Source organism: Panthera leo, chromosome C1 (assembly GCF_018350215.1).
Source record: "Panthera leo isolate Ple1 chromosome C1, P.leo_Ple1_pat1.1, whole genome shotgun sequence".
In the NCBI taxonomy this organism is placed as follows: Eukaryota; Metazoa; Chordata; class Mammalia; order Carnivora; family Felidae; genus Panthera; species Panthera leo.
In genome coordinates, this window is record NC_056686.1 from 87,373,862 (window position 1) to 87,399,439 (window position 25,578).

Below are 25,578 nucleotides of genomic sequence, written 5' to 3' on the forward strand. Positions count from 1 at the left end.
AATGCATTAATATTCATTTGCCCAAAATACATTTGAAAACCACCTTTGTGTATATTAGAGCCAGTATGCATAATATAAATAGCCATTACTTAAGATAAAATTAATATTATCTAAAATGTACCATATTAAATCTTTTGAAAGGCGATGGGACAAAATTACAGGTAGCAAAATAAAATATTGCAACAAACCATATTATATAAATTGAATCTGCATTTCTGGCATCAACAAAGCTACACCATATTTATTCTGAAGAATAATAACTGATATACAATGATATATATCCTGTGAAGAACAATGCATATGAAGGAGGTTCTAGATTATAAATTTATTATTACTTATGTAACATTTTACCCCTTTGTAACACTTATTCAGGTTAAAATTCCCTTCAGAAGGAACAACAAATTGTAATCTAGTCACAAAGTACACATTAAATATTAAGGTAATATCTTTGTTAGGTAGTATTTCCTTGTTTTGAGGAGATCATTGAAGTGCAAATCCATCTATAGCAAATATTACATTACATGGAAAACACATTAAACATATTTAAGCAAATTGGAGCATGACTCAGGATATTAGTTTTCTTTTCTCTCTTTTTTTATTGAATTAGTGATTGGGAATAAATTTTCCAAAATAGAAATGGGGAGGCATACAGCCAGAATCAAAGCTGATATCGGAAATCTGTAATCTATAGTAAACTATATTACCCTAGATTCTGAAGAAAAATTATAATTAGAATTTTATTTCTATCATGCCACAGAAAAACAATTTTAATAGAAAAAAAATTAAAACTCTTTTTTAGTGTAACAACGTTAGATCAGGTACATTTTAATTATAAGAGGTTAAAGCACTATCTTGGTTCACTGTATCATTCTCTTAAGACTCCAAGATAGACAAGTGTTACCAGATAGTTTTTAAACAAACAGCTTGGCCAAACTCCAAACTTTTGGCATCCATGTTTGTCACCAAAAGTAACATGAGATAAAATCATAGAAGTCACTGAAGTATTTAAACCTGTTCCTACTGTTACCCACAAGTTTGAGGAAACCAGTAAGATAAACTGAAAAGGCTATTAAATTTAGAATTAATTTATTTAGAATTATTTCAGAATTTTCTATGTGGACAAAACTAAAACGAGAAAGTACTTGCTACAACTATCTAGTCAACATTAAAGCCAAGGGAAGAGGGGCACCTGAGTGGCTCAGTCGGTTGAGAGCCAGACTTCAGCTCACGTCATGATCTCCCAGTTCGTGGGTTTGAACCCCGCATGGGGCTCTGTGCTGACAGCTCAGAGCCTGGACTCTGCTTCAGATTCTGTGTCTCCCTCTCTCTCTGACCCTCCCCTGCTCATGCTCTGTCTGTCTCTCTCTCTCTCTCAAAAAATAAGTAAACATTAAAGCCAAGGGAAGAAAGGGGAAAGGTGTGAGTCTGTCTTCATCTGTCTCAGACAGTTTTACCCTCAGAGGCCTCTTGCCTTTGCTGCTAATTCTTCCCATGACAACTGCACTCAATGAAAAATGTGCTTTAAATTTTACCTCAACTCACACTTTTTCAGCACAAAACATTAAATTTAAAAATATAAATGGTCAGTAAAAAAACTACACTGTTTATGCAGTAAGAATTAGATAATTTTAAAATGCTTCTAATTTTGTAATGAAGAAAGTATTTGAATAGTTGATAATACAGGATTAATTATAATCAAAATGGTAGAATGTGAGTGTTCAGTAAATATAAACATCAAAATACCACATTCTGATCTTATTGCATTTTTTCTGAGGGGTAAATCTTTTAATTAACATAAAGTAATTTAAGTCAAAAAATCTTTAAGACCAAACAACAGAATCATTTTTAGGATATGTCTATACTTCTGATATCACTTAATAACTATAAAATTCAGGAAATACATTTTTTCACCATATAATATTTTATGGTATGAAATGCAATTTTCATCCCTCAAAACTGGCAAATAATTTATATTTTTAAATAAAGCAAATACCAATGTCAATTTTCTTAAAAATTGTATTAAGAAATGAGCATGGGTGCATAAATAAGAAATCAGAGAATCATTTGACATTTTTATAAAAAGAAAGTTGTTTTAAGTGAAATGATTTTCAGGAGAAAACGAAGTTATTCTGAGCCCAGATGTTATGGCACATGTCAAGTATTTTGAAAAGTGCCAAAGGCAGGTCATATTATTAGTAATGAAAATATAACTCCAAACATGACAAAATGAATGATTAATTCTTTTGTGATTCAAAGGATAGGGTGATTGTGTAGATTAAAGGAAATAATCTATGTATATTGCTCAACACAATATCTGGAAATAAAAATCATGATATCTCAAAATCATATTTAACTAATATTTATATGAATAATTTAACTAATATGAATAATTTAACTACTAGAGTGGATGGGCTGTGATTCATATAACTATGTATAAAATACTTAAAAAGAGTACTATTAGATGCACTTAAAATATTAGCCAATTTCATCAAAGTTCTTAATTCTTGCTGTTTCAAAGTGTCTATCACTACATTTCTTACCTTTTCTCCAACACCACCAACTGAACCAATGGATCCTGGGGGTCCTTGTGGTCCCTGCAGTGGAGGAAAAGGAATACAGTTATCCTTATTCTTGTAATAAAATAACATATTCATAGATACATATCTAGTAGTTCTCAAAGAGGGAGAAGGATATGCAAGATTATTCTAAGACATTTAAACGATGGGACAAAATGATGCTCTTTATTGAGTTGCCAAATTTACTAGATAGCAAATAACTGAATTATATTATATGGGTTTTTAATTTCACCAGAATTTTGAATATGTGACAGAAGACTTTCCAACTCTAGTCATACTGGCTGATACTCAAATCATAATTTCAATCTTTTTCCCATTGAATAGGTCAGATTTAGAGGATAGCTTGTAGATTTGGGGAGTGCATCTAAGTATGACTCTGGTTAAAAATTATGTAATCCAGGGGTGCTTGTGTGGCTCATTCAGTTAAGCATCTGACTCTTGATTTCAGCTCAGATCATGATCTCATGGTTTGTGAGATTGAGCCCCACATCAGGCTCTTTGTGAAAGCATAGAGCCTGCTTGGGATCCTCTTCTCCCTCTCTCTGCCCCTCCTCTGCTCGTGCTCTCTCTCTCTCTCGCTCTCTCAAAATAAATAAACTTAAAAAAAAAAGAATTATGCAATCCATGCAAAAACCAATCTGAACCATCTCTTAGCCTTTATATCATCTCTTAGTCTTTATATTACTTAAAGGGAATAAAACCCAAAAGCTCTTTTAGTACATCTGCTCTTTGTCTATTTTATCCAGTTCTGGCCTGCCCGAATTGCAACCAGGCATGACAGAAGAGCAACTAAAAACAAGAATAAATGATTTTTTCATTGTGAAAAGGTGAAATCAGAAGAGAGTTTTCAAAATCTAGAAATTTTTTAATGGTAACAATAAGATAAGTATAGCATTGCATTTCAAATCCTGTAATATTGGAAGAGTGGTTCAATTATGAAGCAAGCAAGAGAGCGGGGGGAGACTGTCTTTATACAATTGAGAGAAAACATTTTACATGGTAAGAGGTGCACATATTATGCACATAATTCTCTAACATATTTTATAATGAATGTGAACTTGGAACTTCTTTTATACTTGTTTTAACTAATTCCCTACAAAGCCTATTTTTCTGTAAAATGAAATGTAGTGAGTAGATTATTTTTGAGCTCTTTTTCACTTAAATATTTATCAATAGTGCAATCATCTCCATTATGTCTTAGATACCATCCGCCATTAAATAATACTGACAATTATGTAAGTTCAAAATAATGAACATATATTTCACAGTTCTTACATCAGCTCCATTGGGACCTTGAGGGCCTCTTGGGCCTGGAGGACCAGGTGGACCCTGTAAGAGATGAATATTAAGGTTTATTAGTGCCAAACCCAAATGCATTTCTGATATTTTCATTTTGTGACCAAGAAGTTTCACGCTCCAAAATCATAATCAGTGGACCATAGCAGGGTTATAAGTCATTCTTGATGATCATGTTAGCAGATGATTCTCTACACATAGCTATGGGGAAATTCAGACTGCAGGCAAGCGATATGGTTAAAAATTTGAAAATTAGGCTATTGCTACTATCTGGTACAATGAATTCATAATGGAACAGAAATATGTTATACTAGAATATGCTAGAATGCTAGATTTAAAAAGGAGCATAAATTTGGAATAGAAATGGTGCTTGAGTAGATTTAAAATTTATTAATTCTACAAAAGTATTTTTTATTTGTATATTTTGTTTTTTTTATGTCAGCTCTCATGTTCTATATGTTAGAAGTGAAATAAGATTAACTACTTAGTAGTCTTCCTAAGATAAATGTACTTTCCCCTGGCTGTGCATTAAAATTACCTCAGGACTACTTTTTACAAAATACTGATGACCAGAACCCCTTACCCTCAAGGTTGTGATTAAATTAGTCTGTAGTGAATACCAGGGCATTAGTGTTATTTCTAAAGGTCACAGTTTATTTTAATGTCATTGTTGGAAACTTTCTTACTATTAGCTTTTACTAATATGTCAGAGAGAAATGTATTAATGATTCAGGGAACCACAGCAGTCATACCTAGAAAGGAGTTTTCTATGTATCTGATGCTGCTTAAAGAGTATTAGTCAGTTATGTGAGTCAGCAATGTTTATTATGTTCACTGTTTTTTTTTTTTTTTTTTTTTTTTTTTTTTTTTTTTTTTTTTTTTTTTATTTATTTTTATTTTTTAATATATGAAATTTACTGTCAAATTGGTTTCCATACAACACCCAGTGCTCATCCCAAAAGGTGCCCTCCTCAATACCCATCACCCACCCTGCCCTCCCTCCCACCCTGCCCTCCCTCCCACCCCCCATCAACCCTCAGTTTGTTCTCAGTTTTTAACAGTCTCTAATGCTTTGGCTCTCTCCCACTCTAACCTCTTTTTTTTTTTTTCCTTCCCCTCCCCCATGGGTTTCTGTTATGTTTCTCAGGATCCACATAAGAGTGAAACCATATGGTATCTGTCTTTCTCTGTATGGCTTATTTCACTTAGCATCACACTCTCCAGTTCCATCCATGTTGCTACAAAAGGCCATATTTCATTTTTTCTCATTGCCACGTAGTATTCCATTGTGTATATAAACCACAATTTCTTTATCCATTCATCAGTTGATGGACATTTAGGCTCTTTCCATAATTTGGCTATTGTTGAGAGTGCCGCTATAAACATTGGGGTACAGGTGCCCCTAACACTGTTTTTAAGTTCATTGTGATGAAAAGAATTATTTCTTTTTTGAAGAAAATAACATCTAAAATGAAAGTATAAAAATATCAAAATACGTATTCTGATGGAACTAAGAACTGGGGGCAATGTTTATTGAAAGGAAGAAACAATTAAAAATACATTCATTACATTTCATTATAGATTTCAGTGACCTTGGGTTAATTGTTTCCTTATCCAAGGTAATGCTTAATAAACAAATATATGTATTTCAAAATTTCAGTTAACTCTTAGATTTATACTTAGAACAGAAAGCCAGAATCGATAAATGCAAATTATTTTGTCATAGCATTCTAATTCAAATAGGATTCCTTATTAAATTAAGAATTTAATTAAAAGTACAAATATTTAATACTATGTTAACATTTGCTACTTATCCAAATGAAGGGTGACTATTATCTATTCTTTACCTGGTCCACTTCAAAGTCTGGAGCTAAAGACTAATAAATAACTGAAGTTTGGCAGTTTATATACACCTCAATAATCCATACACTTAGAAAAAATATATATGCAACAATATATCAACCACTGAATGCTGTATGTTTATAAAACATTAGTCCAAAGTGAGAAAGAGAAAAGAAAGCGATATGTGATGAAAGAAACTTCAATGGTCACAGATACAGATTGGGCAGGGAAAGGAGAAGGCATCAATCTGAAAAGTCATGGCTTTTAGGACTATTTTGTTCAGATTACTAACCCTTAAAGATATTAGTAATGTGAAAATTCACAATATCCATAATATCCTATAAGATATAAACTTACCATGGGACCAACATCCCCATTTTCACCTTTTTCACCAGGTGGGCCTGGCAGACCCTAAGAAAATATAATAAAAAAAACAATAAACGTCACTCATGTATTTAAAAAGAAACTTTTGGCCAATTTCTAATATAAAACCAAAATTAGATATAAAGTCAAATTAGAACATGAAATTAAGATTTAGAAGTTATCATCTGTCAAAATACTTGAAACGCAAGTATTAACTACATATAATAAAATCTTATATGTACATTTACACATAGAATTCATGCTTTCTATAATATTATACTGTTTGATTTTAGTTACAAGAATGAATATATCATTTAACCTGGGAATTTATGGATGCTTAATCATTTGCTCCATCTTTTATGAACATATACACATGTATACAAGGCTGCCATGGCAAAGATTTTCTGAAAAAATCTTGTCCCAAATTATTTTAGAACATCCTATCCAGGTGAGGTTTTATAGTTGGGTACCGATTTGACAAAACTCTTTTGAAAATAAAACTTCCAATACATTTCCAGGATTATAAATCTCTTCTGAATTTTTAACCTTGTTACTTTCACTTCTAGTCCTAAAAAACTACCAGGTCATAAAACCTGCTGTATTGCATTTCCTTTATTCTCTCAAATTCATTTCCTTGATATCCAATAGCAGTGTCACTACCTTAGGAAGGGTTCTGTGTTACTGAGTAAACTCACAGGGCAGGTTACACTCAAATTTCACCTATGTCTTTATGGAAAAATTATTTTATTTCCTCTTGGTCTTCCTAACTAGTTCTTCCATGCAGAACTGTTCATATTTCCTGTTTCATATCTCAACCATATATTGCACATATTTGAATTGTATACTTAAAAACACAATGATGTCACTTGTTTATATACTTACAATTATAAGCTACTTTGCAGTAATTATCAATATTTTATCTCTAGCAATTAGCAGAGGACCAGGCAAAAGTAGGAGTTCATGAAAATGTTGAATTAATGATGAATGAATGAATTCTAAGAAAATAAATCAACAGGAAAAGCTACATGTAATAAAGTGTTGATTGTAACAGTAGTTAAGACTATTAAGATTCTCTATTATTCTAAATGTTTAATCATAGAAAACATAGCTAAATAAGTTTTGTTATATAAGATATTGGGATATTATAGGGCTATTAATATGTTGCTAATACTCTAAATATGAATGATATATAATAAGTAATAAAACACAAATATAAATAAATATGCATAGTGTAAATTTATCTGTGAAATATGTGTTTAAAATAGGCATGATAATTATTAGACAGAAATAGTAAAAGTGGCAACAGTTTTTAATATGGTAGGATTATGGATTGTTCTAATTTTTTAATGTTTTTAGTATTATTGCCATTATTTATTTACAACTTACACACTCTATATATGCTTTATTTTTAATACTTGTAAAATAGTATTTCAGACATAATCTATGTAAGAAATAAAAATGCACAATACAAAGTTCTAAATCTCTGCTGGTATTTTAGTCACTTATTAACTTGGCACTACACTGCAGTGGCTGCAAATTATTTGACCGTGACCCACAGTAATAAATACATTTCACTTATTACCCCCTAAATGTGCATGTGCAAAATAGCTGAAAGATGAGTTTCAAAAAGTAATACCCTTAATGCATAGATGATGGTGATCTTTGATATTTTTAATCTGTTTTACCTTATCCTGTTATATTTCATTTTTTTAATGCTGGTAATAACACACTATATGGTTTTTGTGACCTACTAATTCCACATGACTCTCAGTTTGGAGAGCGAGTGCTTTATTGAGTATATTTGTAAACCTTTTTTAATGTGGCATGTATTTATCTTTATGACAAAATCTTAGTTACGGATTTATAATGAACAATGTATACCAGGATTTAATCTCCTTTTTCTCAAAAGTCACTTGGATGTCTAGGAAAATAGCCAGTTATTCCCAAATGGTTAACATCATTTGAAAGTAGCTTCTAGAATCACTGGAGAAGTTCCTAGGAGGACATAGCTAGGCGGTATTTTAGAGTTTAGCCTGCCTAAAAACTACCTGGGAGAGATTGCTAAAATTTTAGATTCCAAGATGCACAACCTCGGAGATTATATTTCATTGATAGAGCACAGAAAACTAAATTCTTAAGTAGGCAGGTAGATTTTAACATTTAATATTTCAAGTTGATTTCGCTAGGTAGCATGGATTGCAACTTAAATTATAAACATCATATAAATTAATACTCACATTCTTATCTTTTGTCTATGTTTCCACCACCTCCTTTTAGTATAGAGTGAATCTGATTTGGAATCCCCAAATTGAAGAGTATAAAAATAGTAGAGTTCATAGTTTTCTTTTATTTCTGTAACAGACCCAGCTCTGTATTGCCAGCATATTTTTAGGCATATGAGTATTCCTAATATTAGCTCGATAGGGACCTCCCAATAGAAAAACATTGAAATATTTCTTTCTTTCTGATGAAGTCTGGTTATAGTTTAAGTTGATTAAGACAGAATGTTCTTATCATTAAAATTAATAGAGACATAATGAGTCAAATTCTTTTGTTGCAGGAAACTAAATGTGCTAAATGGTGCTACAGTGTTAATCAGTGTTCACATGTCCTAACTTTCTCCTAAGGAATAATTTATGCATGGAGATATTCTGTTTTAAGGTCTGTCAATTTAAAATCATTTGCCACTTAAGTGGTAAGATAAAAAAAAAAAAAAAGAATTTAGGTCAAGAACTGTCCTTCTTTACATCTCCTTCATATGCAGACAAATTGTAAACATCAAACTGAAAAATGGAGTCACTTAATCAGAATATTAGATGACTATTATTTATGTATTATAATTGCTAATATCTATTCTGCCATGAAGACTCAATTAAAGGGTGCAGATGCAATTGTGAACATGTTAATTACATTAGCATCTTTTCAGATTCCTGATTTAAAGAGGTAGCTGTGGGAGAATATAATCAATTTTGTAGTGAACTAATTTCTTGAGTCACCCTCATCAAAGAGCACATTTCTTACATTTGTGGAGATGAAGGTAATTTTTCATTTAATATTTTATAAATATAAGCTACAAGGCATCTTCTTTAATCAGGAGAACTAAACTCCTAAATTACAGCCTTATAGAATCAGAGTAATCAGTTAAATGAAAAAGCAGAAAATGAATGGTAACATATTTACTGGCAGTCTAATTTTGAATGCCTTGTTGTTATTTTCAAATATGTGTGTTTCTCACACATGTTGATTTTTAGTATTCATAATTGCTCATTTATTTTTTCCTAATAAATATAAAGGGTAAACACAAATATGAAATGAAGTTTTTGCATTTCCCAAATCTAAAAAGAATTATTTTGGATTAAAATAAAAGCAGAAAATCAAAATATCATGTTCTGTGAGTGCTATAACAATAACTATGATAATATACTAATTATATTATTTACAATATAATTTGTATAATTATGTATATAATAGGCTACTTAATATTAAAAACAAGCAGTCTGTGACTTTACTTATGAAAATAAAGGCAAAAAAATAAATTTATATAAACTCAACTTCTATTTACTTTTCTACAACTTAACAAATTGTTAAGGACAGTGATCTAGATGGTTTAATTTAATCATTTCTAAAATTGTTAATGTGGCATAACTCACATCCATGTGTTACCCAAATTATCATTTAAAGCACAATTTTATAATCTCTCAGATGATCACTAGGTAGGTGTAGAATAAGTATGTGAAAGAAGAAAGCCAGATGTTTCCAAAGTTTGTAGGAAGCCGTGAGCATCACATGGAAGAGTAGAAAAACAGCTCAGCATAGAAGATGTCTACAATGCAAAGTATTGCCTAACAGTCCAGTTGTAAGGCATATTTGAATGGAAATTTCTTAGCCTACAATGATTTACAATTTCATATTTCTTGTCCTGAATGTGCTTCACGAAATACAAATTATAATTTAAAATAAGTTATTTTAAATGATCAATCTATTGCAAATTGTTTATTTTACCTATTATTGTTTAACATTTGTTCTTGGCAGTGTCTGTTGGTAGTAGCGATGGGCAGATGGTCTTCTCAAAATGCTTTTAATTTTTGCTGGTCATCTGAAGTACTAATTTTCCTGCTATGAGACTTGCAAAAGAATCCTTCTAACCTCTCGCTTTTAACTCTCAGCCTTAAATAAGGTTGTAGTTCATTTTTTAAGCAAAATGGGAATGAAGAATGGAGGTGTAATACCTAGGGTAGGGCTAACATTTAAATAAAACAGTAATTATGGTTAAACATTGTATCCAGGCTTCTAGATAGAAAAAAGGAAAGCTACTTTGTTTTACATCCACCTGAAAACCTGGTATGAGAAGAAGGTGGACAGGACAGCATACAAAATGCCCAGAGCATCTTACCTGAAGACCTATGGGACCAGGAGGTCCTGGGAAACCTCTTGCACCCTCATCACCCTTTTGTCCAAACATCCCCTGCTGACCTCGGGGACCTGGCTCACCATCACCCCCCTAGAGAAGAGCAATGACAATGATCACAAACCGGAAAAATCACAATTCTGATACAAGTCATCACAAAAATATAGCCATTTCTAATTTAATCAAATCTGGTCTATTTACAAAGAACCAAGTAAAAAAGATTAAATGTCCATTATCTGCTGCAAATGCACCACTGTTTGTTTGGCTCACATTCTTTGTTTCTGGAGCATGACTGAGTTTGATTTTCTCATCTATACCAAGTAAAAGCTGTCTATCAAGGGGAAAATAATGTTCAGAATTTACTACAAATTAAGTACTTTTTAACTCATTATTCTTTTGAAATGAAGTCATAACATTTCTTGTTTATAAAGATCAGCCTGGTTAGCTATATTAGAAAATTTATATTTGGCTCAACATTAGACAGACATAGTTATAACCACACAAAATCAACTGGTTATGTGACAGTTCATAAATTTAATCAGGGAACCATGAGGATATAAATTCGCTGAACAAAGAGAAATACTTACAGCAATTCCAGGGGCACCAACAGGACCTTGAAGACCTGGAGGTCCAGGAGGACCCTGTGGTGAGATAAAAATCAGTAATTTTGAAACTGAAGCCAGAAGAGCCTCAGCTATAATAGTGCAGAACATTTGATTGATCAAAGTCTATTATGCATCTTTCTACTTCTATGGAAAAGTCTCTTGCATTTGGAGCCGTCAACTATTATTTATTTTACTTCTTGAGACTCAGACTTGCCTATTTGTAATCAGCTTTAAATTGGTAGTTATCAAAAGCACTCTCATCTGTAATGCAGTGGATATTTAAAAATGGATTTTTATGCTAACACAAATCACATTGAAGTTTCACATTTGAAAAATTTCAAAATGCCAGATTTCTTTAATGAGATATGTATGATTCAGAAAGAGCACTTAAAAGATCTATCTATACAATATTTTCTAGTGAATACTGGGGTAAGGATTCCATACAGACAGAATATAGTGATACACAAAAATTTAGAATTTCCTTCATATGAAAACACATGCATATGTGTATGCATATGTATATGTATATGCATGTATGTATGTATGTATGTATATATTAAGTATACCAAGCCTCCTTACATTGATACACAAAAATTTAAAATTTCCTTCACATGAAAACACATGCATATGTGTATGCATATGTATATGCATGTATGTATGTATGTATGTATATATTAAGTATACCAGGCCTCCTTATTTGAGGAATAGATTTCAATAGGTTTATGAGTCTTACATGCATAAATATTGCTTCTTAACTGTCTTTTTTTACATACATAACTACATACATTTTACATACATAACTACATACATTACTACACTACAAAAGATCTTGGCACTAAAGAAAAACAGTCATTGGACTATATTGTTCATCACAATAACTGCTATGTGTTGGGAATAGTACTTAAATGTTCCAAAAGCATGGTTCATAAACCATTGGGGTACCTGAGGCATTTTTAGGTTTCCATCAGGTCAAAATCCTTTTTATAACAACACTAAGACACCATTTCTCATTAAATCACAGGGATATTTGATGCAAGAGCAATGAAGGTAAACTTGCTGATGACTTAGTCTTATTGTGAGACTTTTAGGGTTAGAAGTACTGTGTATCTTAACACATAACTTCAAAAAGAGGTTTAATTAGAACTGACTCAATCTCAACTGAATAGTTGTCAAAGAGATAATGTAGTATGGATGTTACAAGTAGGTAGTAAATACTACAGAAAAATATCCCTGGTCAATAGCCAAAAAACAAAACAAAACAAAACAAAACAAAACAAAACAAAAGTTAAATGAATAATTCCACTCAATAAGAATTAGGAAACTCACGTTTTCTCCTTTGTCACCCTTGCTGCCTTTCTGTCCTGGTTCACCAATTTCACCCTGTATTGGAAAGAGTTGAGTTAAAGTTTATCCCTAATATGTCATGCCTGCCATTGCAATTGTCATCACTATCACCCATTATTAAATTTTACTTTAAAGTAATTCTATACTAGTGTTTCATGTCACTGTTTAACTTGTGAAATCTGGGGGTGCCTGCATGGCACAGTTGATTAAGCATCTGACTCATGATCTGGGCTCTCATCACGATCTCACAGTTCATGAGTTCGAGCTCCACATCAGGCTCTGAGCTGATGGCGTGGAACCTGCTTGGGATTTTGTCCTTCTCTTTTCCTCTGCCCAACTTGTGCTTTCTCTCTTTCTCAAAATAAATAAATAAACTTTAAAAAATGTAAAATATGGGTTTTCTCTGCTACTCTGTTTCTAGTATTGATATAGATTGATATTGATATTGATATAGTAAAGATATAGATAACCCAAAGTCGACTGAACTTTGAAGCATATTGCAACTGGATTTTTAATTCACAAAATCAATTTTATCTGAAAAATCACCACCACAAGCTGATAATGGAAGTATATTAACAAAAATATAATTACATATTAATCAAAATTCTTAGTTAATTAATTACTTCTTTATCCTGGTTTTCCAAATGCTAAAAATGTTGCACATTATCAGATTACTGGCTCATAAATTGTGTTATGGCATTTCACAACATTAGAAAACACCTTAGATACATACACGTAACAATACAGCTATGCATTTAGAATCAAAAGCTTAAGGGGCTCCTGGGTGGCTCAGTCGGTTAAGCGTCCGACTTCGGCTCAGGTCATGATTTCACAGTTCGTGGGTTTGAGCCCCGCATTGGGCCCTGTGCTGACAGCTCAGAGCCTGGATCCCGGTTCGGATTCTGTGTCTCCCTCTCTCTCTCTGCCCCTCCCTTGCTCACACTCTCTTGCTCTGTCTCTCAAAAATGAATAAATGTTAAAAAAAAATAAAAAATAAATAAAAAGCTTAAAATCTTCATTTCTATGTTTGGTAAAAGAGATGTCCAGTATTATCAAATAGGAATGTAAACTATTGTTTTTTGTTTTTTTTAATTTTCTTAAATTTAACCTATTTTAAGAATTTAACCTATTTTAAGTCTTCTTTTGCAATATCCAAGACACAAGGGCAAAGCCTATACAAGCAATGACTTCAATTAGTTTTACATTTAGTTCAGAAACACATATTTTTGAAAATAAATAAGCAATTTTGCCATGTGCTATTTTTTCTCTCTACCATTTTTCTTGTGTTCTCTTTTTTTGTTTACATCCAACACACTATTTCCTGGATAGATAATAGTATTCAAACTGTAAATTAAAACCTTTGAGCACATGGAACATGCATGAAACTTTGAAAAAACTGTCTTGAGATTTGGCATCTAATCTTCAGAAATATTAAATCTAGAATTCTTGAGAAAAAACTTGCATTTTCATAGGATGTACTCATATGGACGCAGAATACCAACCTTGTCTCCATCTTCTCCAGGCGAGCCTGCAGGCCCAGCAGGCCCTGGGAGACCCACAGGGCCTTGGACTCCATCTCTCCCTGCAGGGCCTTGGGGACCTTTTTCTCCCTGTATTGAAAATCCAGCAGACCATTACTCTGCTGTAAGAAACCTTTAAGTTAGCTGTTTATTAGGATTTTTAAGTATAGCTGCAGCAGGTCATACTCTGAGTTCCAAACTTGACAGATAAATTATTTAATGTTAGCAAGTAGAAAATATTTTCAATTAACAAATGATGACACAAAAGATACCTACATACTTTCCTGACTAAGAACACCATCCTCGCTAACTGATGAGGGAGCATGAGGCAGGCTGAGGGGTAAAGCACAAGTTGGTGCTTCCCCCCCGCCCCCCCGCCCCCGCACCCCAGGTGGGATCTGTGTGATATTCCTCAGACACTCCTGGCTAGCCAAGAACAAAGGAAAGGGGTTTAAGTGCTTGCCATGGTGATGTGGGAAACTAAGGCAAATGAAAAATTAAATTCCCTTACTGCCCACAGCCCATTGACAAGCCCTTGAAATAGGCAAAGTGACCTCTCTCTAGGAGCTCAACTCAAGGATCACACTCTGCTAGGGACAAAAGAGAACCTTAGCTTAACATTGTCCCAACCTCCAGGATCCTATAGTCAACTTCCTTTATCTCAACTGCACCAAGATATATATGCTGGCAATCATACCCCAAGCTTATGGTCCCATGATATACATCTAAAGGGTCTTGTGACTGAGGTTTTATTAAATAACAATAAATTGTATTTTCCTAGCAACAGTTTGCCCCTCAAGGTCCTGAATACCTTGCTTTCAAAATTCCTTAGAGACTTACTCTATCCCTGACCCCCTCTCAACCTGAGGTATATAATGAGTTACCCGTCACCACACCATGCAGCTCTTCCTGCCCACGGGTCCTGTCCCCATGCTTTCATAAAATCACCTTTTTGCACCAAAGACATTTTCAAGAGTTCTTTCTAGGTCATTGGCTCTGGAGCACCCCACCATCACCCCAAAACTTCATCACTAACAATTTATAAATCTCAGGCTATGGCCCACAAAAGTAATTGAGAGTCAACTTAGAATTTTTCCTTCAAACTCACATTTCCTAATCAAGCATTGTATATTGGTAAATCAGATGCTTGATGTTTATGAAAATTCACTGAGCTTTTACTTTTTTTTGGTGGTGCTACTGAAATAGCTGGGCTCTGAAACAGGCCTAAGAAATCATAAAATGCATTTTCCCATATAACCAACTTTTTGCTTTATGCATCAGCTTTTTCTCCTTTTAACAAATGCATCATGGATTTTCCTAGATTTTTATATTTTAATTCACTCCTGCCTTTATAGATTCAAAATGATAAGGCTGTTAGCTTTGTTTATTTTTTGACAACGGCAATATTTTCCTATTTTTAAAATACCTCTATTGTGCAATTTAAGAAAAAAATAGTGTCTTGATAATGAAGATGACATCTATTTTCCATTAAAATTTCTTTCAGAGTATAAAGTAAACTATCTCCTAAAGGTCAAGATTTCATCAATTTTGCAGAAGGTATATATGGCTGATTGTTCCCAGTGGTTCTCTCTGCTCTCTTGTTATATAGGCTGGGAATCCACAATTCTTAAGCTCCTGCCTTTGTGTTACCCTGTTCCCTACCCTCCTTCCCTTACCACCTCCTGTCCCTTTACAATGACTAAGTTTTATCTGTTTTATCTCTTGAATGTATTTACTTTACTTTATCTCCACCACAAACACCTTATCCCAAGATACTATCAGCCTTCCTTTGAACAACTGAAATAACCTTTTTCTTTTCTCACATCTATTCTCACCTCCAAACTATTCCCCATGCTGTAACCAGAGAGACAATGAGATCATCTTACCAACATTCTTCAATCAGTTTACTTGTTTACCATTCCTAAGATATAGACTAAACTGTTAGTGCAGTCTATCATTATCTATCTCCTCCTACCTGCCCAGCAGCATCTGGCCTTCCCCCTTGCACTGGCTTTCTAGAATTCCAACTCCCTCTATACCTTTTTTCAGTTAAATCTGATTCCGTGCTACTCCTGTCACTTTGCCTGAATCTACCTAGTTGGACCCTTCCCCTAGATAATTCCTCCTCATCTTTTACATTCTACCATCAGTGTCCTGTCCAAGGAAATGCCCTGATTCCAGCTCCATTCTGTTACAAGCTGACTTTTCCTTCATATCACTAGCCACAGCTTGTAATTATACATGTACTTAGTGGTCCTTTGCTTATTATCTAATTGCCCCATCAGGCAATAAATTGTGTGAGGGCAGAACTATGTCTGTTTTTGCATTCCATTGCATCCCTCTGGCCTGTGGCCCAGAGTAGCCACTTAAGGAATATTTGTTGAGTTGATTACTTACTGACAACAAAAATAACAAACTATCTATAAAACAAAGTTAACTTGTAAACCGATTTATTAATTTCTTAGATTCCATATGACCTGGTTTCTCAAAACTTTCCCCAATTATCATGCAAGACATACCCCTGGTGTCACCTTGGAGACCTTTTATTTCCTTTAAATCAAATATTGCAATATCTCAAACCTATTTATACTCCAAAAATGTGCTGTGTTATTCACAGGGAACTTCACTATTTTAACCACATCGCTGATTCAGATACTTCTCCTTAAATGTGGATTTCTTTTAGAGCTTGAACTCCAAAAATCAATTCTTTTATACGAGAGTATCCATAAATAAGACACATTAATTCTTACCTGCCTTCATTATAGTACACATGATTGCTAGCCAAGAATCACCTGCCATTTATTTCTTCTGATACTGGTCTGTGTGGAGTCAGGAGAATATCTTTCAATTGCTCTACACCACACTAAATTTAGATTCTTCATTTACAACTCTGCAAGATGACAAACTCTTCCTCCATTATGTATGCATCTCTTGGCCCACAGTCTACGGGACTACCAGAAACATCATCCATCTCTCCTTAAGCAGTCTTTATTTCATCATTTCTACCCCTTTGCTAATATTAACAGCTGAATCTTACCTTAACATTTTGATAGAAGCAGATACTCATCCCCATGTCCTTTCACTTGGCATGATCTTGTATTTAGCCTGTACCTGTACCCTATTCACAGAATCCATCCCTCCTTACTCAAAAGTCAATTTATTTTCTGGTTATAATCCACCCTTTTTTGTGACAACTCTGGTCCACGAACATGATGATGATGGCTCACTGAAGATTTATTATCACGATTCTACAAAGTAATTTAGAACTAACATTCCTTACGAAATACTGTACTTATCTTCTTTTCCTGGGTTTTGGGAGGTTAAATAGCTTAACCAAAATCACGAGCTAAACAAATTACAGACCTGAATTCCCAGCTCAATTCTGACTGGCTCAGAGTTGGCAGCTCTAGTCTACTCTGACACCCTTAACTTCCTCACTCTTCACTGATTCTTTTCTTATTATTGGTTGTGGATAAATACATGTGCAGCATAATAACAAGAGGCAATGCATTCAATTCTGCTTGTATTTCTACCTACTGTCCCACTATTTTTTAGCCATATGACTTACTTGGGTTGCTCTACATGTACCTATCCCACTTCTTTATCAACTTCCTTCATTTGAACCCCACCGTAATTATCTATAAGAATTATCATGAATGCCCAACAGACCAAGTCCTGTTCTCTCATTTTCCTTCTACTCAGCTTTCAGTATTCGTAGTCTTTTCTAATATTCAACAAAGGATACTTTTTAATCTCTCGGCCCTCATGATGATGTGCCCTGGATATATTTTCTAGCACTCAAGGACCTTTTTTTAAAAGCCATTTTATCCACATTTATGAATGAGTTTGTTTTAATCTTGGAGGATGAGAATTTTTTAGGAAAATTTATATGATTAAATCAAAAGCAGAAACAAAAACAGAGAAATCTTGACAAAGAAACGTAAGCCTAATGAACAGACTATAGCCTATAATCACTTAAAAATAAAAATTTTAAATCCAATAAATATAAGATAAAATAATTGGTTAAATGTTTTCCATCTCATTCACTGTAGATCAAAATTCAAATTACATGAGAAGAGCAGCCACTTTCTATGGGTTTCGTTTACAGACTTTGGAAATATTGGATATGAACTTGTAATACAAGAGGAGTGAAAAGTGCATACTTCTAATATAAAGCAGCAAAGTATAGTTTTAATCAAAACTCCAATTTTATTTTTTAAAAGGAGCAAAATCAGAAGCCTTTTACATTCATAATATCCAACTCCCTCACAGGTCTTAGAGTTTCATAAAGTGTGGGAAAATGTCATCTCATTTAATTGAATTTGAAATTTTCTCTATTATAAATATAAAAAGAGGTGTGTTTATATGCCAGGCACATATGCAGAGAGAAGGCAGTGGAGTATGAAGAACTAATATCCTTGAATAAAAAGTAATAACTTGTGCAGAATGGCAGTATAATATATTTTCTCCTTGAAATTACTTACAGGAGCACCTTTCTCTCCAGCTGGACCAGGAGGACCCTGGGGTCCTGGACGCCCTGGCAATCCAATTGGGCCAGCTGTACCCGCTGATCCGCGTTCTCCTGGTGAGCCCTAGTACACGGGGAAAAAAGGTATTTTATTATTAGTGATGGGAAACTGGCTTAAGAATCACTTATTTAATAGTAGAGTCTCATAGTATAGTAAATAATGTAAAGTCACTTTTAGACAATTCAAAGATCTCAAATAGGAATAGTTGTACTATTTGAATGATTAATTTCTAGCCCCAATATTAAGCGCAGATATTGAAATTAGGAAACATTGATATAAAAATTTTAATTTTTAAAGCTTTAATGTTTACAAGTATCTTTTTTTTCATTTAAGTGTTCAAAATGGTTCACAATGCTTTATGAAACACGAATCCAATAAATAACTTATATGATTTACTCCTGTATTATTACGGATTGGCAGAATACATTTTCTAGACTAGTATTTCTCAAAGCAATTTCTGGGCTTCACCTCAAACTTGCTGAATCATAATTTCAAAGTCCTAAAAAAGAGTTCAGAAATTGTCACTGCATTAGGCTACAAATATAATTTTTTACATAATAAAGTTTGATAATCACTATCCCAGAGATTGGACTTTTTCCCAGAAAATAGGTCCTTAATTTATCTTAGAGTCTGACAGGGATCGTTGGGTTTTATTATGAACACTGACAGTATAATTCATATAATTAGGTATGTCCAATTGAGTTTCAAAGAAGATGCCATATATTTTCAACTAATTTGCTTAAAAAATACCTAATATGTAAACTTAAAAAAATAACATGTAAGACATTTAAGAAATCATTATTTAAAGAAAGAATAAAGGAAATGCAAACATATTTACTAAGTCATGTAAAGCTCAAGTTAACCTATTTACTATTTCCAACTTTATTTAATGAAAAATTACAAGAATGTTGTCTTTGGATTAGATCCCTGGATGGATGGCTAAGTTATCATTTGCCATTTTCTTTTGTGATGGAACTAAATGTGAAATATTAGAAAATATGATTACTAGCAGTTTTCCTTAAAATTAAGATATTTAGATAATAACAGCATTTCAAAAATCATAGAAGAAATGACTTATAAAAGCTGGAGAATACAATAGCTTAACATTTATTTTCTAACATTTTACTTCCCATATAAATGGAAATCTTTTTATTATACAAATATGAATTATTGACTTTGTTCTAATTTATATTTTATTAGGTAGAGAATCAATTCCGTAGGAACACAAGAACAGTGATAATAATGACAACAGTTTGTATCGACATAGTGCTTTACAATTTACAAAGCCATTCCACATTCATTTTGTCATTTTTATTCTCACAAAAAAACCCACTGAGTTGACAGAAGCCTTAGCATGTCAGTTTTAAAGGTGAGACCCTGTGGCTCAGGGGTCATTTATCCTTCTCATAATCATGTAGCTAGTCAAGGGGAGCCTGGAGGGCTCAGCTGGTTAAGCATCCAACTGTGGATTTCTGCTCAGGCCGTGATCTCACGGTTTGTGGGTTTGAGCCCACATTGGGCTGTGGGCTGACAGCATGGACCCTGCTTGGGATTCTCTGTCTCCTTCTCTCTGCCCCTCCCCCACTAGTGCTGTCTCTGTCTCAAGATAAATAAGCTTAAAAAAAAAAGAAAAATCATGTAGCTGGTCAAAATAAATCCTGACCTTGCACTCCTTGTGCTTTGTCCACAAAGCCACCACTGTTTCTCTCTACTGGTGATATCAGTGACTCCCAAGGGTTATTTAATTGGAATTTCTTTACATTTAGTGCCTATTCAATTGTATCTATATAGTCAGTGATTACTAAAGATTACAAAAATATTTACTACTTAACTTCCTGATATGATTTTTTCTAGCTAAATTCACAAGGTACAGAGAATAGTTTTTATGTAGCCAGGTATCTGAATGCTAAAGCAATTAAAAGGAATTAAGAGACTATAGATTTGAGATTATTGGCAATAATCTTAAGAGTACCACTAGAAAAAGTGATTTTGTCTTTAATTTTTTGTTTGTTATAGGACTATTTCAACCAGTGTTGTAGATTTTTTAATTACAGGGTATCTTAAATTTAGGAGACAAATAATTTGGAGAAACTACAAAAATATGGTGAAAGAAATCATGAAATTTAAGCTTGATATAAACAAAAAGTGACATTTTTGAGCTATAATAAGTATATATTTAAAAACAAACCCAGAAATTGTTCCTCATATTGCATAATTAATCAAGAGTTGTTTGAAAATTAAATTTTCACCAATTACATATTTCAAATACTAAAGAAGAAACAATTACAAAGTAAAATTGCAGTTTTTTAGACAATAAACATCTAGCCTCTGTAAAAATGTTTTTGAAATTCAATAATATTAAAGAATATATATACATATATATGTGTGTATATATATATATGTATGTGTGTGTATGTGTGTATATATATATATATATATATATATACATATATATATATATGTATATATATATATATATATTTTTTTTTTTTTTAGAGAGAGAGAGAGAGAAAGCGTGAGTGGGGCAGAGGGCAGAGGGAAAGAGAGAAAGAATCTTAAACAGGCTCCATGCTGCATGAGGCTCAATCCCAGGACCCTGGAATCATGACCTGAGCAGATATCAAGAGTTGGACACTCAATCAACTAAGACACCCAGGTGCCCCTGTTAAAATATTTTATGAAAAAAAAAAGTCAACCACAAGTGGCATAAGTATTAACCAGGTGGCATACTTTGGATGAATAATTTCAGAGGCCAGTGCAGAAGAAAAAAATAAGAGTAGAGTCCTCTAAGTATTTTTGCATTCAAGAGGTACTGCTCTAAAAGTGAAAGGAATATAAAGATTTGTCTCTACTTATTAGAGAGAGGGAGGTCAGAAGCAAAGTCTGGAGGATAAGGTTGAGGGCAAGGCGGAGGGAGGGAGGGAGAGACAGGTAGGGAAAGGAGGGAGGAGCAGAGAGAGAGAAACAGAGACAGAGAGGAGGAGGAGAGAAGAGAGAGAGAGAGAGACAGAGAGAGAAGTAGGTGGAGGAAAGGAAGAGTGAGGAGAAGAACAAGAGGAATAAGAACAAGGACCATGACACTGAGAGAAATAGAAAGGTGTTCTTTGAATTACAAAGAGAGAAAGATAAAGCGCTTTTTTTTTTGTAATAGAAAAATATCACCAGAAGACAGTATATAATGTGACTCCCGAAAGATAAGTCTCTACTTATCTGAAACACTGGTGCATACCACATGACCGCATTACATTTCTGCTTTAACATTTTACTTGTAAAATCTCAGAAAAGGATTACTACTCATTAGTGTTATCAAAATCTAAACTAAGCATCCAATTTAAGTGCTGAGATATTTTATTTGTAATTGACTGTACAAAAAGAGATGCAATTTTGATTTGTCAGGCCATGAAATCTTTCTCTTTAATTCTGTTTGACATTAAACCCCCAAATGTTGGAAGACTACCCAAAGAAGATATCATATTAGACTGTATTGAGGTCGTCAAGTATGAGACTAGAATGATAAGAAATTCACTAGGAAGCAGAAACTTATATTTAAAAAATGTATTATTTTCCAGTTATCGAGCCTATTAAGCAATTATTGTGTTATTTACTCTGTATATGCAATATAATTTAATTCCAATATAGTTTGCTTATTTTTCAGATAAATACCGTAAGGGCCTGATGTGCCATAATCCACACAAAGATCTTCCTAAGTACTGAGTACTTCATAAATAGTGTTAGAAAAAAAAAAGAATCCTTGATTGATTGTACCACTATAATTCAAACATACTGTGCTAAATCTTAATAAATAGGAGAAAGCCATTTAAGACCACTTCTACCAGAATGAGCTCATATTCATTGAACATCCTCTAAAATGAGAAAACTTCAAAGAATATGACAATGCTTAGGTCATTCATCTTAATAGTCATTCTCTGTCATTCATATAGTTCATTTAAACTTTGTTAATCATTAGAATCTTTGCTTCTTGTCACTGTTACAAGCTTTTTTTTGTTTTTGTTTTTTATTTAACTTTCAAAACCAAAGAATTGTTTTTAGTTTGGAGAATTATTCAACACATGTGTGGGACTTTTTCATTAGGTTCCACCTTTGATTTTTAAAAGCTAACTATTCCTTCGTATGTACAGAACTCTATAAACAATTTGGATTAATGTATCTTTTTGAGAATGTATTTATCCTTGATCTCCCCCCGCCCAAATACTCATACACACATACTCAGAATTTTTTTACTTTAGATTTTAGTATTGTAATGTGTAAATTATTTTCTCCTAATATATCATAGATTTCACTGTCCCTCTAATACAATATGCCTGCTGTTACCTCTGAATGGTTGGTCACACTTACCTTCTACCTTGGAAAGTCTTTGGTCTTTTCCTGTACTGTTTAAAAATTCTAGCCATTCTTTAGGCACAGGATGACAACTGTCTTTTCTAAAGGTTGTACTATTCTGAGAATTTAAAGCATGAAACATCCTTCTAAATGTTTCTTGCACAACTTACCGTAGTATGCTAGGCTTTCTACCATTATTTTCTGAAGGAATAAACGCACCATTTGGCATACTGAATTTTGTTCTGTAAATATCCCTATGATTTCTTCATCAATACTTCCAAAGCAGAAAATATTTACTGTATGCATCAAATAATTATAAGTAACAGCAATAAATGTAAGAACATGATAATAGAATTAGAGATATGCACTGGTCTTTCCATAAAATATATGAACATAATAGATATGTTGAAAATTTTGGGTCTAGGGGCACCTGGGTGGCTCAGTCACTTAAGCGTCTGACTTCAGCTCATGTCATGATCTCACAGTTAATGAGTTCCATCCCTGCACTGGGCTCTCTCCTGTCATCACAGATCCTGCTTTGGATCTTCTGTTTCCCTCTCTCTCTGCCCCTCTCCTACTTGCGCTGTATCTCTGTCTCTCTCAAAATAAATAAATTAACTTTAAAAAAATTAGGATCTAAATGTTTTTATGTGTAGTCAATAGAAACTTCCCAAATTTGCAGGAAGGAGAGAATCAATTGAATATATATTTTATCTAGAAAATGTGGTATTACAATTAAGAGAAATATGTATTTCCTTAACTGGATACGTTATGCCAAGAAGCTATATGAAAATAATGATTAGCCTTACTTAAGAAAAGAATGCTTACTAATTTTCTACCAAAGTCTGTTGAATATTTAACATTAATCAAATAAAATGTTCATGTACATCAGGTCAAGAAAGAATGCTGATTTGGATCAATGACAATGTGTACCGTTTGTAGATATTATATGCTATTTTTTATGGTGAAGCTTAACTATTTTAATTACTCCCTTGGAGCATTCATAAGATTAAATTTCAGATTGCCATCTTGCTTGTAGAACCTGCATTAAAATTAACAATAAAAACACATTACTTTCCTGCAGTTAAAATATTGCTTCATGATCTTGTCACAGATCATTAACTTTGAAACAGTAGATGAAAACAATAAGAAGAGACTATCTGGATGTATATTTGTGCCCTAAAGTACAACTGTGATTTCTTTTTCCATTAGTTATTTCAAACATTCTATAAGTCTAGATATTTCTAATAACAGCATGCTCTGCAATGATTTTGTTTTATACATCTGTAAATGAATAGTGAAAATCTCTGATGATACCTACCTATTAAGCAAATGGTCTTAGAAACTTGCAAATCTTTTCAAAATATTCCCAGGCCAACTTTTAAAAGAATAAGCCTTATGAATCGCTTAGTCCCAACTGAATCATTGGAGAAATCTCATCAAAAAAAAAATGTAAAACCAATATTAAAAAGAGAACCTATTTACACATTCCACAAACACATAGTTAGAATCTACTTTCTTCTGACACTGACTGGGAATACAAAATGTATTAGGGTAGGTATCAGCCCTTGAGAAACGTTGCAAATGCATTTTTTTCCATAAAGGGTAGACATTTATAGTGATAGAAATTATTACATAGCTCTTTAACCAGCTTAGGTAAGGAACAGAGGGCTTTATAATTGTCAGATAAATAAAATTTTCCATTTAAAACAAATGCATTTGGGTTTCAACATAGATTAAATTGATAAGTGATCAGCTCCACAAAGGTAGGATTTTTGCTTATTTTTTTCACTGACCTCCAGAACTTTGAACAGTTACTAGAACATAGCAGACCCTAAGTAAATAAATGTGTCAGTTGTATATGTGATCTTTTTCCTTTCCAGCAATGGAGCCACTAACATTCCCATCTTGAGCAAACTGACCAAGCACTCAATGGCTCACATTTCTCACCAATAAACTGGGGACAGAAATAGTTTGCCTTGAGGTTTTTGTGATGCTTCATGTGGTGATAGCTCTAAGTTTCTTTGAGCAATGTCTGTCCTAAGGTATAAATGCAACAGATCTTAAGAGAACTGTCCATGAACATCTATATATTTCAAAAATAGATATGCAATCTCAAAAGAGCGTCGTGGTAAAATTCAATAGGGAAAAAAAAAAAAAAAACTAAGGTCCAGAATTTTATATGATATATTTAAGGTTATACTATTAGAAGAATGGTAGAGATTTTTCCACAGAATAATATCTTTAATCCTAATTTAAACTGTTTGTATACTTATGTTTTACATCAATGGTGAATATTTAACACATCAAAATTGCTTAAATGGAAATAGCTCACAAAAAAAGGGCTAAATGAAAATAACTCACCAAAAAAGGGCTAAAAACTATAGAAATATCATTTTCCCACTCATTATTTCCATAGCAATGGGAACATGGCAAATTAAAAGTTTTCCAAAGGCATTCAGTAGTTGTCTTTTTGTTTTATTGTTTTCTTTGCTATGCAAAAGCAAAGGCAATAGAATATGTTGACTTGCATGAATTATAATAACCATAATATCATAAAATATTGTGATTTTAATAGTAAATATTAATCACTACAGGTCACATGTTTTCAGTTGAAAGGTGAACATTTAGCTGCTTTTATTTTTTTTTTTTTTTTTTTTTTTTTATTTTTTAATATATGAAATTTACTGTCAAATTGGTTTCCATACAACACCCAGTGCTCATCCCAAAAGGTGCCCTCCTCAATACCCATCA

General features: G+C 33.0%; 1 protein-coding gene across 2 annotated transcripts in view; it reads right to left on the bottom strand.

The window, feature by feature from the left end:
- The window catches only part of COL11A1 (collagen type XI alpha 1 chain), a 233,048-nt gene that overhangs the window by 36,108 nt on the left and 171,362 nt on the right, over nt 1-25,578 (bottom strand). For both annotated transcript variants that reach the window (XM_042953107.1, XM_042953106.1), the window contains 8 exons: nt 18,439-18,546; nt 13,937-14,044; nt 12,417-12,470; nt 11,073-11,126; nt 10,471-10,578; nt 6,072-6,125; nt 3,852-3,905; nt 2,541-2,594 (listed from right to left, as the gene is read on the bottom strand). In XM_042953107.1, coding sequence (XP_042809041.1) covers nt 2,541-2,594; nt 3,852-3,905; nt 6,072-6,125; nt 10,471-10,578; nt 11,073-11,126; nt 12,417-12,470; nt 13,937-14,044; nt 18,439-18,546 — 594 coding nt within the window. The remainder of the gene's footprint in view (nt 1-2,540; nt 2,595-3,851; nt 3,906-6,071; nt 6,126-10,470; nt 10,579-11,072; nt 11,127-12,416; nt 12,471-13,936; nt 14,045-18,438; nt 18,547-25,578) is intronic.